Below are 21,368 nucleotides of genomic sequence, written 5' to 3'. Positions count from 1 at the left end.
AACAACGTGAAGGAGGAAACAGAGACTGAATACACGCTTAAGTAGCAACAGGTGTGAACACAGGTGAAACTAATGAGAGTAATCACAGTGGAGGGAAACACACAAAGGCAGGGCGTAAAGCTAAAAAATTATACAGAGGGAGCAAGAACTACAAAACAAAACAGGAAACACAACAAACTTTACTTAGGAAGTGGTTTGATAAAGATTTTTCTTGTGACAAAAAAAACATCTGGTCCAAAGATGGCAGATCAGCTTTTTGTATTCATCATGGTTTTAAGAAATATTTTTTCAGCATTAAACAGGTAAAATTCAGATTCTGTTTTCTATTATTCCTGTTTGGGAGCCATGAGTCCGGAAGTATCTGGCCTCTTAATGCAAGGTCAGAAGTGAAGCGATACCTCTTCTTCTTATTTTATTGTTTTACTGTAGTTTTGTACACAGCGGGACAACCAAAGAACACACTTTATGAAAAGATTTAGTTTTTAAATGAAATTTTCGCACATGAATGAGCACAATGAAACCCAGTGTGACAGCGTGATTTATTTTTTCATTACCTACTCCAGTGGTTCTCAAATGTTTTGATTCCCAAGAGTAATATAGGTGTTCACAAAGCTACGCATGTGTGGCAGGGTCAGACTAGAAAACTAAAATACCAAACACTTGGATTGATATCCAATTGTTTGTTATTCTGAGAAGTTGATTTTTAATTAGTTATCTGATTTTGAAAAGATGATGAACATCTCAGTTTAACTAATGCTAACTAGCAACGTTCCTGCTGGATTAGAAGAGTAGATAAGAAACAATATACAGTCACAAAGACACAAAGTCCCTCAACTCTACCATCCTGGATCCCTCTGCATTTGCCTTTTTTGGTGTCATATCTCATGATAGCCAGAAATGTAGGTATATTCCTTATTCTATGATGTTACAGTGTGAATTTTAATAACGACCTTTGACCTCCAGAGATTATCTTGCGGGGTAATTCTAATGGTTGAAAATTACTGACCCACATCATAGGCTAGTACTACAGGATGGGGATTACAGGCTAATTCCTGAAAACAACCAACACCATGATACAGTGATTTCACAATAATTGGTTAATTACAGGATGATAATGTAATGATACATCTTCTTATTGGATTAACTGGAGAATACAAAATGACCCTAATGGTATTAGTGCAGGATTACCGTAATCAGCATCATCAGAAGGAGTCACAAAGTTGGGATGCAGTGACTCAATTTGAGAAGTCTAATTTTGTGCTATTTTTAGAATTTAAGCTTATTGTGCCAGGACAAAGATAAATCACCAATAATGGGATTTTTTTTCCCACCCCTGTGTGAAACATCCAACTTTTCTACCTCAAACAGTTCAGTATGGATGAAGGAGAGAATGTGCAGTTATGTTGAGATCTGCAAAAAAAAGCGTTTCTCTGTTCGAAGTGATTAATTCATAAGGATGATGGAGATCTGATGTTGAACAGTCTGCAAATATGTTGCAATGTTTGAGAAAGTCATAATTTTTAAACTATAAAAATGATCATATGTGACAACAGGATCTGTTTTTTATCACGGTCAGTGTTCAACGTCAGCGCTCAGCATCCATCTGTGTGAAGGCTGTGACTACTCACAGTGTAATTAAGCAACATGTGTAGTGTTAGGCTCATTATTAACCTATGCACGGGTATCAACATGTGGTGACAATATTCTGCAAACCACAGTCTTTGAAGCATCAGAGGAAGGGGAGCGATAAGAGGGATAAAAGGAAACCAAAGAGAAAAAAGGGGAAAAAAAGAGAAAAGCAGAAGACCAACCGGCTGGAGTCAACTTTTTTTTTTTTTTTTTACATGTGGAAAAAAGCAAAATTTAATAACTTTCTTTTTTTTTAAAAAAAATCTGACATTAAGACTTGAGTCAATACCGAATGTTTTTAACTGAATCAGAGATAAAGTCTAGCAGTGTTGGTCTGAGTGTTGAGGGAAGGAGTTTGAATCATTGCATCGTACTGCCCTCTGTTGGACATTAACTTAAACTACAATTTAAGAAAGCACAAAGAGTCTGGTCTGATGGAACCTGTTGATGATATTGGGACTTGAATTTGGTGGCTGGTGCAAACCTGAGCCATTTTACCTAAAAAAAAAATATGATGCCAAGAATTTTGAATTTAAAATTCACTTGTAAGGACTCAATGCTAGATGGAGAAAGACACTTTCCTGTTGAGAAATCTGGATTTGTCAAAAAAAAAAAATCTAAGATGTGATTGAGTTTACAGGATTAAGAAGATAATCATATTGACTATCTTTATGTAAATGTGTTTAGTTTGTTAATCTTCTTTAGCTTTTTAAACAGAACTTGAAAGTTGTTTCGAGAAGTTAGTCGTGTTTCAATGAGGGGGTTCACAGTTGGGTGTTCATGCTAAGTTTAGTGCGGATACCCTTAAATCATAGAAAATGTAAAATTCAAGTCAAGAGAGGAAAAAGATGTACATATTTTACTTGTTAAGTTGGAAATTCATCACTGTGGACCACATCTTTTTCAATTTCATCACCTACAAATTTCCGCCACCATCGTACCTCTGGAAAGGGATGGGAATTGATAAGATTTTGTCAATACCGGTGCCCTCATCGATTCTGCTTATCGATCTGATTCTTCATTGATTCCCTAATCAGTTCCTGTTATGAATTTTCTTGGTACAAAAAGTAGCTTTACAGGTTTTCTGTGTCAACAACATTTAATTGAGTTTATACTGTAAGTGAATAAAATTTAATTGGTCCCTGAGTCTGAATATTTCTGGGCATAATTATACAGAAACAGGTAAAAATTGCACACAATGTGACGTTGATGTACTGTGTTGTATATATTGATAATTCAAGTGGGCCATCTAGTGTCTCAAAGTAGTTATAGCAATGGTTTAAGTTGTTTGGACGCTTTCCGTAGTTATGAAGTCAGCCACGAGCCTTTCAACTGCCTGTTAGCTTTTGACATTTGAAATTCTCTGTATTTTTTTACAAAGAGTTGATGTGAAATGTGTCTGTGATAAAAGTTGAAATTCTATTCTTAAGCTGAATTTATATTGATGTAAGCTAATTGCCAGCGTTTCAAAGCAGTTTCCCATATATGTTAGCATCAAGCTTGGGCTATTTTGTTATTTTGGTAAATAAGGTGATTTATACAATTTCGAATGTACTCAATCTGAATCTCCTGAGGGAGAATAACATACATTTCTTTCTGAAGTCAGTTCTTCAGTAAAACTTCAAGCTGAAAATCCTGAACCAGAGTTTTCTCAGGAAACGTTTTCTAACTGCTAAGCTAAGATAGCTGCAGCAGACTAGTCAACGTAAGGCCCGGCGGCTCTGGCACAATGCAAAGAATTGATAAGGGAATCACAAAGGCTAACGATATCGATGGACTGAGACATTTCTTAGGTGTGATGGAATGTGTTTTTTTTTTAAGAAATTGTCACGTACGCTTGTAGTGGTGAAAAAAATCAATGACACAGGAAAATGAAACACCAATACAGAGGATTAGATCACCATCTGGAGGAGTATTTCGTCAGCTGGATCAGACCTTGTTCATGAACTTTCTGAGCAGAGAGAATCGACGACAACAGATGTGAAATTAACCCAAATGCATGTTTATTGAAGTCAACAACTGAACTGGTATTTGAACCAAAAACAAACTGAAACATAATGAAACAAGTTCTGTATGAACGTTTAACAGCCAACAGACGCACGCCCACCACAGCATGCGGTTGGGGCCTCGCCCTGATGACATCATCAGCCATGGTACAAATCAACATACATGACAGCACTGTTCTCATGTGATATGGATATTTATTCAAAAGGAAGACTTTTCATCCAAAATAATAATCCCAAAAACAAAAGACGTCTTTTTAGTCATTCAAATAAAACAGTTGATGGATCACATGTAAAGAGTGTCTCCGGAGTCTGTTTGGGTCAATTAATACACACCTCACACTCATACACAAACACACATACACACACATATGAACAAATACACCATAGTCACAGACATCATGCCTGCGTGCATATCCAGATATGTGTGTGGATGTGTATGTACCCAAAGTGTGTGCGCAAAGTGTGTATGAGTGCGCTTGTATCCAGTAAAGGCAACACTATATACATGAAATTATATAAAAATGGTTGTTGAAACAATCTAACACGCCAAAATAAAACAGCTAACTTCAAGTTTTGGAAAACCTAATAAAAAAAAAAAAAAAGGATTATCAATTGAATTGAAATAAAACACTGAAGATTATGCACACCTTTGAGAAACATAATTTAAAAATCAATTTGTTTACACTACAAAAAGGAGAGATGAGTGGCAGGTGGTGTGCTGCTGCCTGAAGAGGAGGTGGTGAAGGTTAAGTGTTAGGGCAGGACACTCAGACTGACTGAATCATGGGGGGAACGCGCTGCTGTCCACTAGCATCCAGTGACAGCTTGTCAATACTGCACCGATGCAATGAAATATGAATTAGACCGACTCCACGTCCCAATTTAACGCCGCTCTACCCCTGCGTGGAAGGATGTAGCAGTCGCTGGGAGAAAGCAGAGTGAGTCCTGCTTCTCCATCACTTCTCTCAGCGTTATTCTGAGCTCTGCAGCGTTGAGGGACGTTCACGCGGGTCTAACTGGGTCATGGCCTTATGTTTGCAGATCAGAGAACAGCAGGGAGGTCAGCCGGGCAGACCGCCACTCTTGTCTCAGGAGAGGGAGCTTGTCGGCACTTCTAATCTTCCAACGCTATCTACATTTCCAACCGTTTCTCATGCAAGCTACATGCTAGCACATTAACTAAGACGAAGGACAGGACGATAAGTTACAGGCAAATACAGGTCCATTAGTTTTTAAAAAGACACTACACTTTGTTGAGTAAGAGGCAGGTATTCCTTTTTCTCCATTCGCAGGATTAGACTGGGGTTAAATACAAATCATAGATTACTCATCAAAGGGGACAAGAAACCCTGAGAGACAAGGCCTGTCCTCTGATCTGCAGACACGAGCGCTGTGACGAGCTGTCGAGGGGCAAACACGGCTCTGAATTTGTTCAAATATTCATCTTAGTTTGTTTAAAGCTGTCTGGTTCACATCCAAACAGCCTCCAGCAAGAATCAAACACTGGTACAGCCAAGTGTGAAACAGCGTCAGCTTACATATCCTCCACAGTAAAGAAAAGAAAAACAGCTGGACCCTGCTTCAGGTCTCATTACCCTTTGAAGTATAGCTAGCTTATAGACACACCAGCCAGGCCGCTCCTTTTAAAGCAGCTAGCAAGTTAGCAAGAAAAAGGGGGGAAAGGTACGGAAAGCACAATCCCTGAACATTCCCAAAAATAAGGTTGTACAAAAACTATCACAGACGTAACTGTCTACGGGTAGACTGACAACAGCAAATGGATTTCCCTCTGAAACACTCCCTGGGAAAAGTGTCGCAAAGAACCTTTAGCACACGCAGACAAACCTACAGGCTCTACTTCTACTGTACGTTTACGTGGACTCCTGAACGACAGCATGAGAAACAGACATCGATCAGAGATGGAGGGAGAGACAGGAGGGGGGGAGGCAGGGTGAAGGTGGATCAGGACGCAGACAGGATGATTGATTAAAGAATGAGAAGAAATGGACGAGTGGAGCGGAGGGAGGGAGGGGAAAAAAAGAGAAGAGGACGTTTAAGTTCCTAAATGACTTTGTTCAGTGTTAGTGCAGCCAGACTCCGGCTCGGCTCTCTGCCCATCAAGCCAAATGTTGGCATGTGTACAGTCTGGAGCCCAGAGCCTCTTAGTTAGATTGCAATCAATTTCCGCGACCGGGCCAAGTGGAGCTCGCCTGAGCCAAGGCGAACTCCCACCCTTTAATAAAACGCCCTTTCTTTATGGGAACCTTTCGCTAAGCTGGCGAGTGATTCCTGCTCTCAGGAAAAGAAACAACAACACAGCGGGATTTTTTTTTTTCTCTTTTTGCCAGGAAGTTTGGTCGTAATATGAGTAGGCGGTCCGGTTGTGGAAAGCAAGTTAGCATTTTCACCTTCCCGAAGCAGCGGCTGTGCCAGCTTTTTAGAGGAAGTCATGATGTCACTGCTCAATGAATTTAGCGCCAGGTGGCCTCGCCAAGACAGGCAGCCTGCTGCAGGGAGACAAAAGGCCAAGTCAAGCAATACAGGGCCTGAGTAGGGGGGGATAACCCAGGCGGTCCACATGTACCGGGCAGTGAAAACTCCAACAAACACTTTTGACACCTTGAGAAGAAGGTTTTGCTACAGTTCAGTGTTTGAGGGCTGAGGATGCATGGAGCAATGGCGGCACTGGAGGTGGCGCAACAAAAATCAAATCTTGAATTTCAAACTGAAAATTCAAGTCATAAATTTGGGTTCATGGACTCCTAGACTGACGGACACTGTAAACTGTTAACACTGACGGTAACACACTGAGACACCGGGGAGAGAAACTCTCTCATAAGTCCCAAAAATTAAAAACAAAACAAAGAAAAAGAAAACGTTCCTCATACAAATGTTTGCAGTTAAGGTTAGTTAAACGCAACATCATCGTTGGTATTTTTATATTTTTTTCCCCAGATATTGATAGTTTCAACTCTGCATTTCCACGCATGTAATAAAAACAGGCAGGCTTTTATTTTTTTTGTCTTTTCGGAGTATATAAGTTACTGTAATGCAGTAACAGACTGTGAGAGATACAGGAGAGAGGGAGATGTAGAGAAAGAGAAAGAGAGAAGACAGGAGAGAAAGAGAAAGATTGTGTATTTACAGCACACCAAACATTTTCTGTCAAGTAAAAAGAATGCTATATAATTCTATATATATATATTTATATATGTATACTGGAGCCCCTCAGCTTGGTAGCGCAAGGCGGGAATGCTATTTTGGTGTTGCATGTTGAATGGTTGCTGCGCTGTGGGAAATTCGACGGCTCGTATCAGGGTTTGCGAGGACGCAGGAAAGAGGTTTGATGGTATAAAAAGATTAAACTGCGAGAAGGAGGGAGATTATGTTTGTCAGTCATAATATGCTTTGGATGGATTTCTCTGCCGCTGGGATGTTTACAGAGGGATACTGCCTTGTTAGATGGAGGGAATGAGGACACAGATGTGAAAAGACAGAGCTGGTTTGGGGTTTAAATGTTGAGGAGGTGGCGTGGAAAGTGAAATATCAGCTCAGGAAACCGGAATGTGAGTTACAATTTTGCTTTTTCGAGGCGCTGACAGTTAGAAATGGGATCGGATGCATGTGTGTACAAATGTGTGGATGTTTCATTCAGACATGTTAGTAGGAGGCTCGTGTTTGTTCAAGTCTGTGAGAAGGTTTTTCTCCCAAAGCTGACTCGTGTTTGTATGTATGTTTGTGTGTGTGTGTGTGTGTTGGAGTGTGTGACTTCAGTTCGTCCGTACGTCAGTGCAAATCTCACTTCCCTGTATCAATGCAAAAGAGGGTAGTACCAGTTGAAGCTCGACTCATCGCTCAATCCTGCCCACAGTTCTTTCCCTCCCCTTCCCTCCCGTCACCCCTCCGCCCAAGTGAAGAACTGAAGCGTCGTGAAAACAAATGGAGGTTTTTTTAATTTCCCTTCGCTCCTCCCCTCCTTTTTCCTCTTCTCTCCTCCACATCCTCCATCTTTGCCCTCCTCCTCTTTTTTCTCCACTGCTCCGTCCTCTGTCTAGATGAAGTACTCCTTCTTGTCCTCTGCACCAGAGTGGCCTCCCTCTGCGTTGATGATGGCTGTGTCTGCGTCCGGGGCGTCGTCTGAGCCCTTGGCCTCGTGGGTCAGGTATGTTCCTGCAAAGAGACAGAGGGAACAAACAGGTAAGAAAAAGACGGGGCGAGGATATAAGATTGCTGAAACAGTAAAAGTCAAACACTGGCACCGTAAAATGACAAAACGCCACAAGGGCAGCAACTTCTTTAAAAAGCTAAGAGAGAAGATGTTCCCAGATGTTATTTAATGATCCCTTCAGGTAGTTTTTTGGACGTACCTGTGGTTGAATTTGCAAGTTTTCAAGTATAAAAATTGGCTTACAAAAAAGGTTTTACTTTGTGGAACTTTTTCCTGTTTTAATTGGTCAAAAAATCAAGTCTTTGTTTTATCCCCCCCTGGGAGTGCTGCTATGGTATGCAGAGCCAGAGAAGTCCAGACATCTAGATAAGAAAGTGGGCTAAACTTATTTGACAAGTGCATTTAGGTTAGCTACATCCACTGTCTGAAAGAATAAAATCCCTGTGCTTTAAAGTTAGGATGAAGCTTCTCTCTGCTGAAAAAGTTTATGATACAGTTACATCAAATCTTTACATGTGACTTAATAATGAAGCTTTTCTAAGCATGGTTTTATAGTCCAGTTAAAGATCTCACTTTAAACATAAGAACAATTATACATTCTGTCCCTTTTTTTTGTTTCTGTTTTTTTTTCCTCCAACATCTTGTTATTGTATTTTGGTGCAAAATTTAAACAGAGGTTATATATCAGCAAACCAATGTATTAGATTATATACTAGAACCTAAAGAAAATAAATAATAAATGAATAAATGAATAAATGAATGAATAAATAAATAAATAAATAAATAAATAAATAAATAAATAAATACATAAATAAATACATAAATAAATACATTAATTAATTAATAATAATAATAATAATAATAATAATAATAATAATAATAATAATAATAATAATAATAATAATAATAATTTTGTTTTTAAATTTAATCACATCCTTTTCACAAGACGTTGACTAGATTTAATAGAGTTAACATCACATGACCACAGTACGGCGCTCAGGTCAAGTGTTTATCGCCTAAGAGGGTGCTTCAGCCATGACCACCAGCTCTCTGGATGTGAGACTGAATGAACGGAAATAACAGATATCATCTATCACTGAAAACCTCAACAGGGATGTTTTTAAAGTTATGGAGGAGGAGGAGGAAGAGGAGATTTCAGTGGATTGGCGGAAAGAGATCAAAGTGGACATTCATGAGTCTTTGAAAGCTCTGGAAAAAGCTTGCAAGATTAATTTGAGTTTAATTATTTTGTCAACCTCCTTTTAACTTCAGTTAAATCCTGCTGACTACAGCTCTTTGGCTTTTATCCCGTAAACGCGAATATTATAAGTTTGACAGATTCACATTTCAGCCTTATCTTCAAAGGTGTCCTCACTATTGTGGGGGTGGAGACTGGGGCCTGTGACTTTAAGGCTCTGTGAGAACCACACATTTGACACTGAATGCAGTGACACCTTTGGCTGGAATCTATAGCGTTTGTTTTTCCACAATAAAAACCCCATTTCCCATGAGCACTGTCACCCACTGCTGTTCTGACCTGACTCCTGCCAAGACATGCTTTGGTTTGAAAGCAAATGATCTTTTGCGAAAACTACGTTTCATGTTTCAAGACAACTTTTTGCAGGATACAAAGCGACGAGGTAATGTGTTTATTTGTAGTAATGTAGCACCACCGTTTGAACGCAACAAACAAACTTTGTAAACTCAGCTTAAATCTTCATTTTATTGATAGACTCTCAAGTTTGAACAGACCACTTCAGAATAACTGTTGCATGTGTGTTGGAATGGACATTATCACAAACAGTTAACCCATGTTTTAGCTTGTGCTCTATCACTCTCCTGTTTAGTTTTCTTCTACTCTGACCTCCTTTTTCTTTCTGTCAGCCCAGCTTCAGTGTCCACCATCACTACAGAATTAAACCAAAAAATCCCTTTCTTCAAGAAAAAGGACAAATCTTGCTTTTCGCATCTAAACTTTGTCCCTTCTGTATAGTGTAGTGCCATCGAAGGGACTTTGATTGCATTTTAATGTCATATCTGCTTAAGATCCCCAAACAAAGAATTTGAATTCTAGGACATTACAAAATTGTAGTGCATGACTAATCAAATGAATACACGAAGAAGAGGAGATTTGTAAATCCCCCTCTTTTTTTTCAACTAGCCGATATCAAAATGTCTGTGTTCGCTGCCACTGGCGTGCAACTGTTTACCGCGTCTATAGAAGTAAATTGTGTTTTCCAGCTGATGGTGGGGGAGCCCAGTGTGGTGGAGCTTGTCAATCAAAATCCTGCTGGTAAACTACTGTGGGTGAGAGCGATGTGCTCTTTGGATGAGAGATCAGCATGGATATGAGGAGAAGATATGAGGTGACAGAGACATAGCGAGACGCTGTAAGTCAGAAAAGTTCAGGGAACTCACGCTTTTGAATCATGGTTTACGAACAAAAGTGAGACGATTTGAAGATCACTTACAAAGTCCTTGCAGAGCCTTGAATCACTGAAACTTGAACCACTCGATTCTAGATTGTTGGATTTTTTCTGTTTTGTTTGTTTACATCCTTAAAAGTTTTTTTGTAAGACCTGGATCAGAGTGAAAATATTGACTCACCGAGCACATGAACATCAGGGTATGAACCAACATCAAGGCCAAAAAGCAATTGTGTTTCCACCACATCATTTTGAATCCCATATTTAAGCATATAATTGAAAATATGCTGCTAACGTGATGCTACATTAATCTCATTGTAAATTACGTGAAAAATGAATTCCGAGTTAATGAACAAACATTCAACGAGTTTCATTTCTTCATGTCTTCCAGAGTTTTGAGGGTAAAGTAATTGAGCTGTATGCTGAGAATCTATATTAAGGTATGAGGGTATTAGCATGTCTGTGAGCCCTCACTTCCGTATGCATATGCATGTTTTGAGGTGTGTATCCATATTTATGTAAGTGTACCTCAGTGTACACTCATGCAGGCATGCATGAGAGTGTTTGTGCATGTTCATGTGTGTGAGCAGTTGACCTTTGTGTCTGATGAGGTATCTTCCAAGGACGATGAGGAGGCAGAGCAAGATGAAGACGATTACAGCCACCACCCCTCCGATCACTGCGTGGTCCACGCCCGACGAGGTCGACATGGCTGTAGGGTCTTAAAGAGAAAGAGAGTGGTGATGGAGGAGAGACAGGAGAGATGTGGAAAAGATAAGAAAACCAGATGATGAGAAAGAGGGAAAGGGAGGATTTAAGTGAAAGGAAGACGAGGAGTGACAGAAAATGAGGTAGAGATGGTGGAGAATAAGAGGACAGAGATTGAGAGCAGAAAGGGTGGAGGGGCAGGGGGTGAATATGGTTGAAGATGGATGATGAAAGACAGCAGAAATAGAGGGAAAAAAGAGAGAATAATGGGGAGAGTGGCAGAGAGAAGGCAGAAAGAAAAGAAGAGGGGAGTGAAGAAGACTTGTCAATAAATAATACCCGGCTGCAGTGACAAACCTTCACAAGACAAAGACAAGGATATGAAAAAAGCCAGGCGAAAGAAAAGGGGCCACCGCGTCACCCTCCATTAATTACTGTTCGTGACTAACATGCAACAGGCTTGTGCAGCTTGCCCACCACAGACTCCAGCACTTGTAAGATCCTTGTGTGAGCCTGTGTGTGCAGATGTCGGGTGAAATCTTTGTCCCCTTCAGCTGTGCTGATTTCCATTTTAACTGAAGGATTTGATGCTCTTATATGAAATGGGAAATTTGAAAAACTTAATCTGTTACGATGCAATGCAAATGCAGAAGAGGCTGCAGGCCTCAGGAGCCCCAGACACAGTTTTACTATAACTGGATCAGATCAGAATTATAAGATTTATGCTAATTCAGTGTCTGGTCTCCAGTTATAAAAGTTTAATGCATTTAGTGTGTTTTATGGTTACGTACTTCATTTGCTACTATTTTAAATTATGTATCTTTATCATTTTTAATCACCATAAAACAGTTTGTACAGCATGATTAAGATGCACAATTTTGTTCTTCTATGTACATCAAATATTTATTTTTCAAGGTATGATGCATTCTTTTAAAGCAGACTGTAAGAATCTACAGAGCACTGAAAAATAATTTTAATACATAAACAGATAACTGTTTTACTTCCCAAAAGATTAAAATTAAAAGAATTTAATGCTAGGTAGAAAACCATTCTTGAATTTCAGTAAATGCCAATTCAGGTCAGTAAAATTATGTGCTTTGATTATCTTTTGTCACCAAGAAATTTGGCGTACTAGAGGCAGATGATACTAGAAAAGGCTACACAGCTGCACCCAAACTGCACATTGTTGATCCTGCTGAATTCCATAGCAACTGCCAACAATTCCCAGGAATTTACAGTAAATTATGCTGAAGAAGTACAGAAAAAAATAGTCTCAATATTTGTTTGATGTGGTAGCACTTGAATGGTTAGATTGGAAAATATTCTCACATCATGAAAAATGTGGATAATTTACTGAAGAAGCTTGAGTTACAGTTTACATTTACTGTTTTTTTAAGGATACAAGATTTCACCTAACAGCAGAGAAGTGATATTTTTCCCTCACTGCAACCACTTTAGCTATGTGCCCCTCTGAGAAGAAAGCAATATACGCAGAAATAATTTGATACATCATTTATTTCGCCAGGCTTTTCCGACACGATCCAAAGCTGGGTGTCAATTTGAAAGTCACTCAGACAAGCACGGCTCGAAAGCAGCGCTTCTCACATCCCCAAAGCATTAAAAGACTACAAAAACAGATGATACAGTAACAGATGGGAACAGGGGGTTGGAAATAGAGGACTGGATCACACTTTTTTTGGATGTCATGTAAGGAACAAATAAGTGGTGTAAAAAAACAAAAAGGGTACAAAGACAGCCTTTCTTAAACCAATAAGAGAAAAAAACAGAAGTGTGCACAAACAATACAACTGTCAAAGGGAGGTAAGGACACATTCAACCAGCTGGGACCTGAAATCCAGGGTCGAACTGACCAGTTTTTAGGGGAGAAAGTTAAATTTCAGGGAGTGAAAGGGCATGACAACATCCCACCAGAGGCTAGACACAGAGCAGGGAGAAGAGGAGGAGAAAAAAGAGGTGTGGAGGGGGGAGATACTCTCAGCACCAGTCGGAATGACACACACACACACACGGAAAGTCAAGCGCACACCCCGGCTGGCCGGCGTGGAGGTGAGAGGGGCATGCTGACGAGGCGAGACTGAGAATGAGCCCATAAATCCTGCTGTCAGCATCAAAGGAAAGCAGACAAGACCCGGGAACACCACGAAGCCTATCCCCCCACCCCCCTTTTACCTACACCCCTCTTTTTCCTCCCATCCCAACACACACACAAACACACACAGAAACATTACACACACACATATAGAGAAACACATACAGAGGAAGTGCAACACAGTGTCAATGAGTTGTACCACTCAAAGGGTCAGCACTGTGGGTGTGTGTGTGTGTGTGTGTGTGTGTGTGTGTGTGTGTGTGTGTGTGTGTGTGTGTGTGTGTGTGTGTGTGTGTGTGTGTGTGTGTGTGTGTGTGGTGTGAAAGTGTGTGTGCATGTGTTTTTGAGGCTTCTCTTTCATGTATAGGAAACAACAAAGCATTATGTGGGCAGAGGTATGAAATATTCATCCCCGCTCTAAAGTTCAAAGTGTCCCCAGATCAGATTTTCTCTACAGTGACAGACAAAAAAAAGACAAACTACAGACTCAGACCTACAGACGAATAAACAGACGGACAGACCAAAATTAAGAACGACAGAAAGTCAGAACAACAGGCGACATGTGGAAAAAGATATACCTGCATTGTTGTCTGCAGCATCTTCTCAAGTGGATGAGTAGATGATTGATTGTTGGATGAATGGATGGATGGATGGATGAATGGAAGGACAGAAGGATGGTGGATTGGATGAGTGAAGGAGTGCGTGTTGGGTGGGGTAAGGGTTATTAAACAGAAGAAGAGGAAAACAAGAAAAAAAAGAACATCAACCAGATGTAACACGGCGACATGAATGCCATTTTTTCCTTCATTGTTTGTTTCTTCAGCACGTAAGAACAAACTGCTGACGTCTTTGGCTGCTCCAGAAAGCACAGGAACAAATATCACAGAAGTAGCTTCAAAAGTCTTTAAAGGGCCTTACACTGCATTCACCATGTTCACAGGACAGTAATTTTCCACTGATATCAGGATGGGATGAAAACTAACAAATACAAATATCAAGTAGTGCTGCTGTGTTTGAGGATTAGGGAGTGTGAGGTGGATAAGAATTCCAGATTTGGGTAAATTAAGGAGATTTACATCAGAGAATGAAGCTGCAAATTTCTAGATAAATGAAAAATCACAATTTTAGGTATTGGTTTGCCTCTTTTATTTTGAAAGGACATGTCTCCAGAGCAGTCTGAAGTCATATAAATACAAAAAAGAAGGAATTTGAACAATCGTGTGCAATTATACTTTATTATACGTTTCATAAAGCACTTAATGCTTGGAGTGCAGATGGTCTTGTGGTTTAGGTCACGCTCCATGAGGTTCGCCCTCTTGTGGATGGCCAGGGTACAAATTCAACACTGTGGCTTCCACTGCCTACTGTCCTCCCTCCTATCCAATTAGAGGCAAAAAAAGCCCAAAAAATAACTTTTAAAATAGTACTCTGCTGCAGTCTGTCACTCCAGACAGTGCTGTGTGGCTGTAATGATCTCTGAACTGACGAAGACTTTGTTTACATTTGCCCCTCCGCGCATGCGCAGTACTCTCTGGAGAGCTGACTCCTTTCTTTGAGGGACAAACGTAAACAAAGTCTTTGTGAGTTCAGAGGTCAGTACAGCCACACAGCGCTGTCTGGAGTGACACAGACTGTAGCAGAGGACTAACCTGGAGCGGACCATGATGGAATATTGGTGAAAAACATGAGTTTTTGGACCATTAATGCAGTTTTAGGAGCGGCGCTGTCTATGCCCCGATGGATCCCATTAGACGGATACCACTGCACGATTTTGGATCTAAATATCTCCCGAAGCACTGCTTGGATCAGGAAAGCCCTCTGGGTGAGTATTTTGTTCTACTTCATTCTATAAACAATGTAAAAGCTGTATAAACTGAACTTATCCTTTAAAGACTGCTGTAAAAACAGGCGTTTCAACATGGGCAGTAATGGGGATTCCTCAGCTTTTGCAGCCAGCCTCTAGTGGACAGTTGAAGAACTGCATTTTTTATGGGATGTCCCCATTGGGATCACTTTTCAACATTGCTTGGTTTGATAGTAGCACATCACATGATAAGGGTGTTGCCTAGCATAAGGTTTTAAAGTTCAGGTTAACCAGCTAACATCAGTTTTAATCAGAAGTAGATCAAAGACTTACAGCAGTAAATGAGTCATCAAAATGTCCCTACAAAACTTTCTATTCATTGTTCCAAGGAGTGAAAACTGGATCTATCTAAGTCACAACATCAGCATTTGAGTTTCCAGCTCTAATTGTGATGTCAGAGGAAAATGGCTGCCGTGAGACCATGGTGGATTACAGAACCATATGCGTCTCCTTTGTTTGCAAGTGTGTGTGGAAGTGTGTAACTCTGATGGTTTTACCTGTGAAAGTGTAAACTCCATTCAGCTGGACGGAAACTGGGGGAGTAAGGGAGGAGTCAGAGCGAGTGGCAGTGGAGGGGGTGACACTTGCAGGGGAGGCAGAGTCAGGGGAGAAGGTCAGGTCAGGAAAGAGGACATTGGAGAGGGTGGTGGTGGAGATTTCGGGGACGGCTGTCAACTCAGGGGATGTCTCGGGGTTGGAGGAAAGGGAGGGTTCAGAAGAGGAAGCAAGATCAGGGGGAGAGGAGGAGGAGAAGGTAGGATCGGGACCAGAGCCAGAACCAGACAAGATTTCAGGAGGAGAGGAGGATGGGAGGAGGTCAGGAGACAAGGAAGAGGTGAAGGAGGAGTCAGGAGGTAAAGATGGAGCGGCTGTAGAGTCAAGGGATGGGGAGGTGCTTTCCAGGGAGTCTGGGTCCATGGGATCTTTAGCAGGGGGAGGAGTTGGAGGAAGATTTGGCGCAGGTTTGAGCAAGCCAAGTGAAAAAATGGCCCAATGATTCAACGACCGGGACACAGTAAAGCGAAGGGAAAGAAGCGCAAGTACGAGCGAAGCGGTTGGATGGTAAGCATTGGCGGTTGTGGTTATGGTGGCGCGGTGGGATGAGAAAAAAAAAAGAATAAAAAAAACAGGAGGAAAGAAACGAAAGAAAATCAGAAGAGAAAAAGATGGAAGTACAAGCAAAAGCCACAAGAAACGACAGAAATAAAAAAGGTGATGAAGAAACATAAAAAGAAGAAGACAACTCTTTCCTTTATCACTCCCCCCTTCACTACCACACATCCCTCTTTCTGACTTTTTCTTGTTACCTTGGACCAGGAGTGTGTACTCCCCCTGGCTGTTTCCGATGCCGTTGTCAGCGTTGCAGAGGTAGACGCCGTTATCTGATTTGTTGAGCATCTCGAAGCGCAGGTAAGCACCATCTGGTTTGGCCAGTGGGGGGAGCTCTCCGTCCTTCTTCTCCCACATGTAGGCGGTGGGCCTGAGACAGGAGGGGGAGAAAAGTGACACAGAGAGAATGAGAGTCCTGAGGTGAACTGTATGTGCTCTGCTAGACTAACATAAAGTGAAAATCAAAAGAGGAGCGAAGTGATGAGAGGAGAAGAGGGGCTGTGACAAGTGCTGCAGGAGAAAGAGATAGAAAAAAAACATGAAATGATCAAGGGTAAAGTAAAGATGTTCAGAGAAAGAGAAGAAACGGTTGGAGGAGAGAGGCTGGGAGGGACAGCGGTGTAAAAAGAGAAGATAAAAGCAGGAGAGGAGAGCAAATAACAAAAAAAGATGGATGTAAAAGAAGAGAAAGAGAGACGGAGCTGAGGGAGAATTAACAACTTTGGGTGGATTAGAAGACAATAGGCCTCTGGGCAGAGACACGTAAAAGAACTACCAACCCTCCGACTTCAGAGAAAGACTCACTTGTTTCAGTCTAAAGCCTCTTTGTCGCTGGCCTGCTTATCCTTGTCCTCATTTTCAGTCCTTTGTAGTTGTTTTTTTTTATCTCTCTGTAGTAGTTTGTGTCTTTTCGTTGAAGTTTTGTGTTCATTTTTTTTCTATATCTGTTTCATTTTTGGGTATCTCTTGTTTCTTTTTGTTTATATTTGTACTTTTGATGCAACTCTTTTATGTTGTTTTTTCATTAATATATTTATTGTTTTTGAAGAGTATTTACACACAGTAACAAACACAAAAATGTTCAAAATTACATTTTATATTTTTAAATTAAATAAAATATTAAAAATTCTAAACAAAAATAAGAAAAAGACAGAAAAGTAGCATAAATCAGAGTTATGTTTTACTATTATTTTATTGTATTTTTTTTTAAGTTGTGCTGCTTCTTTATTTAATTTTACATTAGGTCTTATTAAAATATATCAAAAGACAAAAATGACGCCTGAAATGCTTGTAAATGATCTGCCAATGGGGAAAGATGAATGTTCCTGTCAAGTTTTTTTTTTTTTTTAATAAGAAAAAAAATGTAATATAAAAAAATAAATAAGAACATTTTTTCTCACCCTACTAGCACATAATTTTACTCCTAGCAACCAATCCAGGACTTTTCAGGTGAATGTGGTTGACATTGAGCCCAATGGCACAATTTTCACTAAAAATAAAACAAACTCATGCTTAGATTTCAGCTTTTTTTGGCCTTTGTAGTTCCATGGTGTGCTTTCTTGACTACTTTGTGTTACTAGCTCATGTCTCCCTGTAGTTATTTGCATCTCTTTGTGCTTACAACTTGATTCTTTTTAGTTGTTAAGCATCTCTTAATAGTCACCAAAGTGGTTTCTGGTCACTTTGAAGTCTGTCATTTTTCACTTCTTGTCCAACTTTTGCTGTTTTTGTTCCCAAAGACTGTACAAGTAATAAATGTAGTATCCCTGACGTCACTTGTCTGCCTCTGAAACAGATTTTGAAGCATTTTGGAAGCAGTAGGGACTTCGAGTACAGCTATAGGGCACCTGTCAGTCACATGACCTGAGCTGTGCCTCTGATTGGGCGAGCTCACAATCTTAATACCCCCTAACCTGTGGAGTTAGAAAAAAGTTCACCCTCTGAGTGCCATTAGTGAAGTTAGTGATCCAGACAGGAGACGTTTTTTGAACCCAGCAGTAAATAAGTTAATTTCTGCTGTGAGAATGGCTTTTTTTGGCTTGGTGTGTATGTGAATACATACCAAGGGGACACTTGACCAGAGGTTGCCACTTGTTTGTTCCTCACAGTCAAAGTCCCACCCCTTATGTTTCTTTTTGTATCTTTGTAATTGCTTCACGTCTGCAATAGTTTTGCATCCCTCATTCCTGTCTGTCTGTTTTTTTGAGCCATTTTAGTTAAATTTAGAACTGATTTTTGTCTCTCGCTGGTTGTTCACCACTTTGTAATGTCTGCCTCTTTATAGTCATTTTAGTTCATGTGGGACCGCTCTTTGTTGTTTCATGACTGTCCAACACAAAATGTCAACAGTCATTTGAATCTGAGGCTGTGAGCTCTTGGCGGCCTGACCCCTTGGGCCCCTGGGCTTGTGGCCAGTCGGGCCTTTGGTAATCCCTCTGTATGAATGGCAGAGCGAGGCAGAGCTTTGAGAGTTTCCGCAGCGGTAAAGTGAGAAAGAGAGGAGGATGAAAAATGACAGAAAAGAGGAGTGGGTTCAGAGAAGTGTCGCAGATTGAAAGAGAGAGGAGATTAAAAGAGATGGTGAGAGAAGGAGACAACAGTACAGCGATCAGCATTTCAAATCAGGCAGCGTTAAAAAATCCATTCTGCATAACAGATTGTGTATGAGAGCGATAGCGAGACGGGCCGCGATAAAAGAATCAATTATGTAAATGTGCGGGTCCTTAAGCGCTGTACAGTAATTACACTGACGGGGGAGTCTGAATCGGGGACAGACCTGAGCGGGCCGGTCTGATTAATCGCTCTTCAAAAAAGTGAAAAAAATCTCAGCGACACCTAAAGGTGCAACCCGTAAATTCACTACAGAGACCAGGTTGTTTTTTTTCTGTCTGTAAAGGCAGAAGTAATATATCTTCTAGACCCACCTTGCTCAGACCGCTATATTATAATCTGGTTGATGTCTGAGAGAAGCAAACTCTACCACAACTCTATCTGTTGTTGCTGCTGGGCAAAACTCAGAGCCAAAGCTAATGAGAAACATCGTTTGGTCCCCTGACACCTGCTGCTGTACAAACACTAAGGAGACTGTGCAAGTTCAAAGTTTTGAATTTGAGCTATCTGAGGAATATAAATCCTAACAAAGCCAAAAAAAAAGAGAAAAAAGAGAAAGCTCCAGTGTTTGGTTAACTTCCTGAAGCAGATCCAAAGATGAATATTCAAACACATGTCTGAACCATGTTTGACAGCACCTTCAATAAAATATAATCAGCTGCTGTATCCCAGTGCCTCACAATTATAGATAATGTGCGATTAACTGAGCAATTAACTCCACATTTACAGGCTGTAACTGGTGTAGTGTTATTAAACATAATGCTGAAAAGTCAATCTCTGTTACACACTGTCATGATTGGTAAGATCATGCAGATAAAGCTGATCATGCGAGTCTAAAATCTGTCTGGATTCATTCTTTGCTTTGAGCTCAGCGTAGCAGGAAACTTCCCACTTAGCATTCATGCATTAATAAACTTTGCACAAAAGTCATGGTGTGCTTGAAGACATTATTTTATTGCAATTATGGGTACTTTGGTGTCGGATTCTCTTTCCGCTCACATCAATAATCATTATTGCTTTAAAAATGAGCCAGAGGCTGTTTTCCCTTAATTATTAATGAAGGATTTGCAAAGTTATGGTAATGTTTAAGTCTTTGTGATCCAACATTTAATTCTACACAAAGTTTCCATCATCCGATCAGACTTTAAACACTCAGAGATAATTAAAAACCAGTTTGGTGTTGGTTTAGCTTGGCTCCCTCTTAAAGATGGACATATTTTTCAAACCTGCTGATTGCTTTTAAGTTTGAACAGTGGCTCCAATTCCCCTGAGATCTCCAGTGTTTCTTAGTTCACTCCACTGGTTTGGTGGCTCACAACTCCTCTGATTTGATTTGATGAAAGCGAGTGTAGTTGCATCAGACAGCTGTTTACAGCTTAAAAAAGCTCTGATGAACCTGATGCCTCTCTCCGTTGAGCAGCAGACGACAGACAGACAGACAAAGTCTGCTGCTCGCTGGTGAAGATGGAGGATTTATCTGCGTAAGTGACATATATTTCCCACAGGAGCATGTTGAGACCAAAATGAAGCAAAAAGCAAAGCGAGTGTTGGTCCAGTAAACTCCACATAAACAGAGGAGCTGCAGTTTGTCAGGTCAGTCTCAGGCTGATGATGAACACACACTTTTTGTCTGTAGATTTAACACCACATAATCTGTGCTCACTTTGGTACGTGTGTTTTTGTTTCATCCACAAGTTAAAGGAACAGTGTGTGTGTTTTTGTATGAGTTACTTGTCAACAATAAGTGTGTCAGTCAGATGCTAGGCTATCAACCTCTGCAGACTGGATCAGCTTTTACCAAAGTTTCCAAAGAGCCTTAAATTTCAAACACATGCACAAACAGCCACAGCTCTGCACACATACCTCAATTCTTCTTATGACTACTATTATCAAATCCTTTCATATCCATAAATTAGTTTCTCTTTAATGCCATCGTTTCACATTACCTGACTTTACTCTCACAAATAAACAAGATGTTATTATACATAATTAACATGCTCGCCATGAAGCATTGAAAAGATTAAAGAAACTAACTGCTAACAAATAGACGTCTTTGTAAATAAATTAAAAGTTCCCTAAGTTTAATTGTTTATTAACTGTTCCAGCCTCTGGTAACAATATAAGATGAATAAGAATTAAGAAAGATGATTCTGAGTAATTCAGCTTTTGTAATTTTTCCTTCACTTAAACAGAAGTTCTGGGTTTACACTGTCTCTTTTAGAGGAATGGAAAAAAAAAATAAATGTCAGGCTAGCTTTTGTCGGGTTGTTGAGTCTGTGAAATGAGAAAATGGCAACATCCAATGTTAAAAAACTAAGCCAAAGCAGCAGTGCTAAAAATGAAGTTCCTGGAGTGTCCACTAGAGGTTGGCTGCAGAAGTCCAGGGAGTGTAATTATACTCTTGAGACCCAACCTTTTGTCTGGTGTGCCTTTTTAAAAAAAAAATAAAAAAAATTGTCTTTTTACAAGAAGTTATGTATTGTAGTGTTATTAGTTTACTATCAGTGCTTTGTTCTTAGTGTTATTTTACATAAATACATTGTTTTTATCACCGAAATGGGTGTAATGTTGTAATATCACCAAAAGGTGACCTATAGGCAGTGTCCCTAAATGTGGCTAATAGTTCAAAGTTGTAGTTATTTTAAAAAGAGTGAGGCTCTGCCTTTAACCACTGTACGGTTTTGAAGCCAACATCCTGCCGTCAGAGATGCCGCCATCGTGGATCCAGTCTGTGGAG

The 21,368-nt window shown here is 40.2% G+C and overlaps 1 protein-coding gene across 3 annotated transcripts in view; it reads right to left on the bottom strand.

The window, feature by feature from the left end:
* Positions 1 to 3,623: 3,623 nt before the first annotated feature.
* cadm3 (cell adhesion molecule 3) overlaps positions 3,624 to 21,368 on the bottom strand; it is a 134,460-nt gene continuing 116,715 nt past the window's right edge. Inside the window, exons 8-12 of one of the 3 annotated variants that reach the window (XM_074688710.1) lie at positions 16,219 to 16,391; positions 15,409 to 15,834; positions 13,626 to 13,646; positions 10,825 to 10,950; positions 3,624 to 7,805 (exon numbers count right to left, since the gene is read on the bottom strand). In XM_074688710.1, the coding sequence (XP_074544811.1) occupies positions 7,687 to 7,805; positions 10,825 to 10,950; positions 13,626 to 13,646; positions 15,409 to 15,834; positions 16,219 to 16,391 (865 nt within the window). In that variant the 3' untranslated portion in view covers positions 3,624 to 7,686. The remainder of the gene's footprint in view (positions 7,806 to 10,824; positions 10,951 to 13,625; positions 13,647 to 15,408; positions 15,835 to 16,218; positions 16,392 to 21,368) is intronic. The other 2 variants (XM_074688708.1, XM_074688707.1) reach the window with 2 other exon arrangements.

Source organism: Halichoeres trimaculatus, unplaced genomic scaffold, assembly GCF_033239565.1.
Source record: "Halichoeres trimaculatus isolate MK-OKI-2021-1 unplaced genomic scaffold, fHalTri1.1 fHalTri1_scaffold_15, whole genome shotgun sequence".
Classification (NCBI taxonomy): Eukaryota; Metazoa; Chordata; class Actinopteri; order Labriformes; family Labridae; genus Halichoeres; species Halichoeres trimaculatus.
The sequence above is the reverse complement of the archived record's forward strand: the minus strand, read 5'-3'. Positions and strand labels throughout refer to the sequence as shown.